Source organism: Pecten maximus, chromosome 2, assembly GCF_902652985.1.
Source record: "Pecten maximus chromosome 2, xPecMax1.1, whole genome shotgun sequence".
Classification (NCBI taxonomy): domain Eukaryota; kingdom Metazoa; phylum Mollusca; class Bivalvia; order Pectinida; family Pectinidae; genus Pecten; species Pecten maximus.
This window is the reverse complement of record NC_047016.1, coordinates 35,187,249-35,195,645: the sequence shown is the minus strand read 5'-3', so window position 1 is coordinate 35,195,645 and position 8,397 is coordinate 35,187,249. Positions and strand designations below refer to the sequence as shown.

The following is an 8,397-nucleotide window of genomic DNA, read 5'->3' as shown; positions in this document are numbered from 1 at the left end:
AACTTGCCTTGAAATACAATCTTTGATCTTACAAGTTTCGATGTATTGTAAGTATACATTTTCGCTGCGACTACTATTATGCTCCTTTCTCTGTTCGAGAAAACAAAACCAAATAAATATGTATATACACATGCATCAACTGGTGATGTAGACGAAGTATTGCCAAATAAATCTATTATGAGATTATTTTAGGTACACTAATTTTAGGTACACTAATAGGTAATACTTTTTGGTACCCTAATTTTAGGTTATTTTAGACACACTAATTTTAGGTACACTAATTTTAGACACACTAATTTTAGACACACTAATTTTAGGTAATAATTCTAGGTGCACTAATTTTAGACACACTAATTTTAGACACACTAATTTTAGACACACTAATTTTAGGTGCTGATTTTAGGTAATGATATCAACTAAGCTCTTACATAATAAATGTCAAATGTGTTGCAAAATGAACTAGATCAATCTTTTTATGCGAGGCTGTGATTTGTTTCAGATCGTCAAACCAGTGAGAGTGACGTAGGGGTGTGAAGATGACGTCACATTCCATTTTGGTCATCTTGATGATGATTCCAGTCTCTTTCGCTGACAATTGTCCATCAAGTAACCCAAACCTTCAATCATGGTCAACTTTGGTAAGTATCATGACCTAGCTATAATCAATAATAAAATGTCCTCTTCATTCATGTTATCACATCCAATCCGCATCTCTACTGTTTCCTGATTCCAAATAGTACACATTACTGTGTGTGGTGTCCCGTCAGTACATACTAGGGTGTACGGTAACAGTACACATTACTGTGTATGGTGTCCCGTCAGTACATACCAGGTTGTACGGTAACAGTACACATTACTGTGTGTGGTGTCCCGTCAGTAGATACTAGGGTGTACGGTAACAGTACACATTACTGTGTGTGGTGTCCCGTCAGTACATACTAGGATGTACGGTAACAGTACACATTACTGTGTGTGGTGTCCCGTCAGTACATACTAGGATGTACGGTAACAGTACACATTACTGTGTGTGGTGTCCCGTCAGTACATACTAGGGTGTACGGTAACAGTACACATTACTGTGTGTGGTGTCCCGTCAGTAGATACTAGGGTGTACGGTAACAGTACACGTTACTGTGTGTGGTGTCCCGTCAGTACATACTAGGGTGTACGGTAACAGTACACATTACTGTGTGGTGTCCCGTCGGTACATACTAGGGTGTACGGTAACAGTACACATTACTGTGTGGTGTCCCGTCAGTATATACTAGGGTGTACGGTAACAGTACACATTACTGTGTGTGGTGTCCCGTCAGTACATACTAGGGTGTACGGTAACAGTACACGTTACTGTGTGTGGTGTCCCGTCAGTACATACTAGGGTGTACGGTAACAGTACACATTACTGTGTGTGGTGTCCCGTCAGTACATACTAGGGTGTACGGTAACAGTACACGTTACTGTGTGGTGTCCCGTCAGTACATACTAGGGTGTACGGTAACAGTACACATTACTGTGTGTGGCGTCCCGTCAGTACATACTAGGGTGTACGGTAACAGTACACATTACTGTGTGTGGCTTACCGTCAGTATACGTCATGGTGTACGGTTCCGAATGTACAGAATTGATTTGAAGTTGAGAGCAGTTAGTTAAGTCCTGGTTTTTTCAGAATGCTTATTTTCCTATGAAATAACGTTTGCATCGCTATTTTGCAATTTTCGAAAGGATGGCCACTTAGTATCGAGATTGTGTTTCCTTATTTTTCAAACTGATAAGCGTATCAATAACATTTTTGGTGAAGGTCAAACCTCTGAATGATGGCAGTTTTAATGAATGCGATAAATGATCATTGTCACTCTAATGTAGCCATGTCTAAAATACAATTTAATCAGAATTAGGAGACTTGTAATTTATTTCAATAATTCAATTATCCAACCTTTGTGCTGATGCAATACTAATGTTTGTAGTTAAGTATTAACATGCATATGATTGCGGCCTATTGTTATAAAAGATAATTGGTTCATTCTATGAGGCACATCGACACGCTATGTTATTGTCTGAGACAATCTGCCTTATAACTCTTTTAAGTAGCATGACATGATTTCGCTGGACTATTCCAGAATGCAGGGGCAGGTGACATAGTCAAGATCGACAAAGGAATCCTTCTTGATAAGAATCTCGGTGGTATTGAGCTTGGCGGAATTGTCATAGAGAAAGATGGCCTGCTTGTATTTAGCCCTGATGTCGATGAGAGGATTATCGTAAAGACGCCCTACATCCACATCAAAGATGGCGGCCGTATGGATGTAGGATCCGAGGACTGTCGATACAAAGCAAAATTGACTATACAGCTACTCGGTAGGTATATCAATTTTGAATATCGGTTATGATAAAATAAACTAAATGCTGATAATTATCATAATTTCACAAATCGTTTCTAGTGCGAATTGATCATGTTATAACGTTTTTATCGTTATCCCTTCTTCTGTCTGACCCTTTTTATCATTGTACCCATTAAGTCGATCTACATGTCATATGTTTGCTGATAATGATATTTTGATCAGAATATGTGCGTAGTCCTTAAACGTTTGACTTCTCCGTTTAAGTATCTGCACTGTCGTGTCCATTTGGCTGTGTGTACCTTGTTCGGTTAAAGTATTCCACTGAAAAAAGTTCCATTGTCGTTGATGTAAGAAGCCGTATGAATTTAATGCATGCTATATTATAGCCAGATAACCGCCTGGGCTTGTTGGCCTCCAATTTCATAGTGTCGCAGTACTCAGCCGAAGAGAAGTAATTTGCAACTCTCGAACATTTAAACAAAAATCTTGACCTCGAACAGTAAAAAAACGTTTTTAGTGAAGATCTCGAAATGAAGAGTGGTCTTTGGGTGTAGACAATCCATCTTAACATGTAGTAGTTTTATTTACAATCGTTCCTCATTAGTTGTAGTGAGATAAGTAGCTGGGGAGTGGGTATCCAGAATCAGCGTGTCTATATATGTGCGTAGGTGTATGTGAGGATGTGTGCGCGCGCGCGTGCGTGCGTGCCTGCCTGCCTGTCTGTCTGTCTGTCGATTACATGCTATATGTAGTTTTCATATAGGTATTTCATTTAAACATTTATGTTAACGTAACATTTGCGTTTAACTACATCGCCATGTTTTAACGTACTACTCAAGGCGACAGGAACCCGGGGTACACTCTGCCAGACCTAGGGGATAAGATCATAGGTGTCGCAAGTGGAGGTTTGCTTAATATATTTGGAGAGAAGAAGACATCATGGTCTACAATGACGGAAACGCTACCCGAGATGCCGAAAGAAGGAAAATCATTCTCAAGAACGGTAAGCCTGTATAATCACTATTCCTATTTGCTTTATATTCAATAATATTTTTCACAGCTAAATTTTATTTAGTAAATCTGAAGCACAGAAAGTTACGCGGGGACATGATACAAGTACATTGTATATAAACTAACACACGGGTACTACGACACTCCTGTAACGGAGAGATACAGGTATATAAACTAACACACGGGTACTACGACACTCCTGTAACGGGGGACGTGATACAGGTATATAAACTAACACACAGGTACTACGACACTCCTGTAACGGGGGGACATGATACAGGTATATAAACTAACACACGGGTACTACGACACTCCTGTAACGGAAAGATACAGGTATATAAACTAACACACGGGTACTACGACACTCCTGTAACGGGGGGACATGATACAGGTATATAAACTAACACACGGGTACTACGACACTCCTGTAACGGGGGACATGATACAGGTATATAAACTAACACACGGGTACTACGACACTCCTGTAACGGGGGGACATGATACAGGTATATAAACTAACACACGGGTACTACGACACTCCTGTAATGGGGGGACATGATACAGGTATATAAACTAACACACGGGTACTACGACACTCCTGTAATGGGGGACATGATACAGACATATAAACTAACACACGGGTACTACGACACTCCTGTAATGGGGGGACATGATACAGGTAAATAAACTAACACACGGGTACTACGACACTCCTGTAATGGGGGACATGATACAGGCATATAAACTAACACACGGGTACTACGACACTCCTGTAATGGGGGGACATGATACAGGTATATAAACTAACACACGGGTACTACGACACTCCTGTAACGGAAGGATACAAGTATATAAACTAACACACGGGTACTACGACACTCCTGTAACGGAAAGATACAAGTATATAAACTAACACACGGGTACTACGACACTCCTGTAATGGGGGACATGATACAGGCATATAAACTAACACACAGGTACTACGACACTCCTGTAACGGAAGGATACAGGTATATAAACTAGCACACGGGTACTACGACACTCCTGTAATGGGGGACATGATACAGGTATATAAACTAACACACGGGTACTACGACACTCCTGTAACGGGGGGACATGATACAGGTATATAAACTAACACACGGGTACTACGACACTCCTGTAATGGGGGACATGATACAGGTATATAAACTAACACACGGGTACTACGACACTCCTGTAACGGGGGACAGGATACAGGTATATAAACTAACACACGGGTACTACGACACTCCTGTAACGGAAGTATACAGGTATATAAACTAACACACGGGTACTACGACACTCCTGTAACGGGGGGACATGATACAGGTAAATAAACTAACACACGGGTACTACGACACTCCTGTAACGGGGGACATGATACAGGTATATAAACTAACACACGGGTACTACGACACTCCTGTAATGGGGGACATGATACAGGTATATAAACTAACACACGGGTACTACGACACTCTTGTAACGGAGGGATACAGGTATATAAACTAACACACGGGTACTACGACACTCCTGTAACGGGGGACATGATACAGGTATATAAACTAACACACGGGTACTACGACACTCCTGTAACGGGGGACATGATACAGGTATATAAACTAACACACGGGTACTACGACACTCCTGTAACGGGGGACATGATACAGGTATATAAACTAACACACGGGTACTACGACACTCCTGTAACGGGGGACATGATACAGGTATATAAACTAACACACGGGTACTACGACACTCCTGTAACGGGGGGGACATGATACAGGTATATAAACTAACACACGGGTACTACGACACTCCTGTAACGGAGGGACATGATACAGGTATATAAACTAACACACGGGTAAACTAGGGGCGACACGCCTGTATGGAGGGATTACAAGGTATATAAACTAAACACACGGGTACTACGACACTCCTGTAACGGGGGGACATGATACAGGTATATAAACTAACGCACTGGTACTACGACACTCCTGTAACGGAAGTATACAGGTATATAAACTAACACACGGGTACTACGACACTCCTGTAACGGGGGACATGATACAGGTATATAAACTAACACACGGGTACTACGACACTCCTGTAACGGAAAGATTCCTCAATACAAATGTTAACAAAAGAACAAGAATTAATAGTCTTAAAAGAAAGAGTGGTCGATCACCAGAACTCTCTGTCACTCTCACCGTCACTGAAAACATTTGAGACCCGGCGAGATAAGTACTTGGGAAAACCAAAATGTTTTTTTGTTTTTTTGTTTTTTTTCAATCATGAAAACGTCAACGATGGACTTTTCCACTGTTGGAGAACATTTGATCTGGATATAAAGGCATTTGCTTGCGTCCATTATTATTTTCATATTACTGTAAAGGATGTACACGTATATACAAATGTACTAGGTATAAAGGGAGAAAAATCGACAACACGTCTGAAGTAATTTCGTCGTATCTACATATATTAAAGGAATAATTCTTGTTTTTTTTATCGTGAACTGGTGTGTAGATATTTTAAATGACCATCGTTAGTTCGTTATGATGAATTATCTGTTTACAAAATGCAGTTTACACACCAGTAAATGATTAAAAAAAATTAATTATTCCTTATATTTATTATCAAATGTAATTAAAAACTTGAATCGACATTCTGTCTTCTATGATGGCTCGTTAGGGCCAAGTATCAAATCTCGCATTCTCGCACTATCGCCCTTAGGTCGAAAGCGCGAAAATGCGAAAATGCTAAGGAGCGAAAAAGCGAGAATGCGAAAGAGCGAAAACGCGAGAATGCGAAAACACGACGGCGAAAACGCGAGATTAATCTCGCACTATCGCCGTCGCGTTTTTGCATACTCGCCGTCGAGTTTTCGCATTGTTGCGTTTTCGACCTTGGGTCGAGAGTGCGAGAATGCGAGATTAGGCCTTAACGGCCGCCCTCGCACTCTCGCTCCCTCACGTAAGGAAGTTCGTTTAAAAACATTACGTTGGATGCGAACTCTTACAACTCGCCGTACGTGTTTTTGCACGCACGGGCTCCGTCAATTTTATCAAATTCATTGGCCGTAGCCATCCCGTAGAGGATGTTGTGTTTCTGTGGTGTTGCAAGCGTGTCGTACTTATGTAGCAAGAGGCTCATGCATCCAACTTGCATGCCGCTCGCCCATCGCACGTCAATTGGACGCTTTTAATCATGCGTGCAGCGTGCGCCTCGTTCGTGCAAAGTGCACTTCTAGTACGGCTGTCGTGCGTTTCACTCACTCGGTACTACGTGTTTAGGAATCGTACGTCGCCCGTGCGACTCACTCACTTCCATTGCAAGATAAACAAACTGGCATCCTACGGCATCTACTCCTGTCCTGACCTTTATCCATGAGTTATAAAAGCAGTCGTTGGCTTCAAAAAAATCGACCCGGCGATTTTCGTCTGCTGCCCCGAAGTTGTAGGACCTCTGGTCTTTCCTCTTCCCGGTCTCACTCCCACCACTACACTCATTCCCATCGTCAGCATCACCTTCAGCTCCCAGGTCTAAATGTACGTAGCTTATGCGAGGAAGCGAGAGTGCGAGGACGGCTGTTTAAACCTAACCTCGCATTCTCGCGTTTTCGACCTTTGTTAATTTGACTTCCCCGAAACGCATACGGAATATATTACGAAATACCTGTACCTCGATAAGAGATGATCACATCAAAAGCCATTTCTAATATATGTAACCATCTTTAATGCGTCCTGTTATTACATTGTAGGTAACACAAGATGAAGCCATGCAGGGTTTCATAGTATACCAGTTTGATCCTACCAAGAAGGACAAGTTTGACGAAAGCGATGTCAAGGAAAAAGCGTTCAATTTTAAGACAAAATCACAAAAGAATTTCGAAGCAACTGTCGACGAACTTGAAAAATACCTTGAAGGTAAGCCTAAGACTTTGTTGATAAAGATACTACGCAGCCAACATCATATTACAATTTATTACCACAGGCGGAGTCTCCTTGTAGTAGTTGGTGACTACTTCACTGAAAAACATACGGGAGATACATACGGGAGACCCATCGAATGCCATCCAGAGCAATTAGGGTAAAGTGTTTTACATAACCTCGACAACGCAGACTGCCCGTTTATCAGCTTCCCGAGAAACACAAACCGTCACGGGTAGGGGGTGTTGAACCACGCACCTCAGATCTTCACTAGGGGTTACCTGACCGGCGCTCTAACCGACTGAGCCATTGCGGCCCCTTGTATAGTATATATACCTATACAAATATTTAAAACAAACAAACAAACAAACAAACAAAAAACAAACAAACAAAAAACAAACAAACAAAAACCTTAATATCAGCTCTATAGAAATGATAGCTGGCCAGACCAAATGTTAAATTCTAAAAATATAAAATACAAAGGTGGTGTACAATTGCATTTATTCGGAATAATACAAAAGATGAAAAGAGAAGCCGATGCCTTTTTTTGGGGGGGGGGGGGGGGGGGGGGGGGGGGGGGGGGGGGGGCATAAAGTAAAGAATATAACTTTTAAGACTAAGATGAGAGCACATTCATGTATTCAACCAGCAATAATTGTGTTGGAGATTGAATATCTTTATTCATTGTTCATTAGAGAATGATCCCGTCTCTATGCTTGGAACCGTAAATAATAACAGCGATAGCTGTCCACAACAACCAGCTATATGCAAAAGTATCTCAATGTATATTGCTCTTTGGGAAACGGTGTGTAACGCCCACTTTTTGACATCTATGAGATATATATATAGCTATGGGCAATGTAGTTATACGGATACTTGTACCTGTATATTGCAATGGGCAACAGTGAGTAACGTACATGTACACTGTACGGAAATAATACCATATATATTTCAAGATTCATTTATTTCTCATTCAACCTAATGGTGCAGATATAATACACCAACATAATATGATATACATATATTTGTGTGTTCAGAACAGCTTATACTGTAGTTTTTGATTTACACAAGAGGACAGACTTTGCCATTTATACTTTTGA

At 41.1% G+C, this 8,397-nt stretch overlaps 1 protein-coding gene across 1 annotated transcript in view; it reads left to right on the top strand.

The window, feature by feature from the left end:
* Positions 1-499: 499 nt before the first annotated feature.
* LOC117321884 (cell migration-inducing and hyaluronan-binding protein-like) overlaps positions 500-8,397 on the top strand; it is a 37,295-nt gene continuing 29,397 nt past the window's right edge. The window contains exons 1-4 of the mRNA XM_033876495.1: positions 500-638; positions 2,118-2,355; positions 3,179-3,342; positions 7,129-7,294. Coding sequence (XP_033732386.1) covers positions 537-638; positions 2,118-2,355; positions 3,179-3,342; positions 7,129-7,294 — 670 coding nt within the window. The 5' untranslated portion in view covers positions 500-536. The remainder of the gene's footprint in view (positions 639-2,117; positions 2,356-3,178; positions 3,343-7,128; positions 7,295-8,397) is intronic.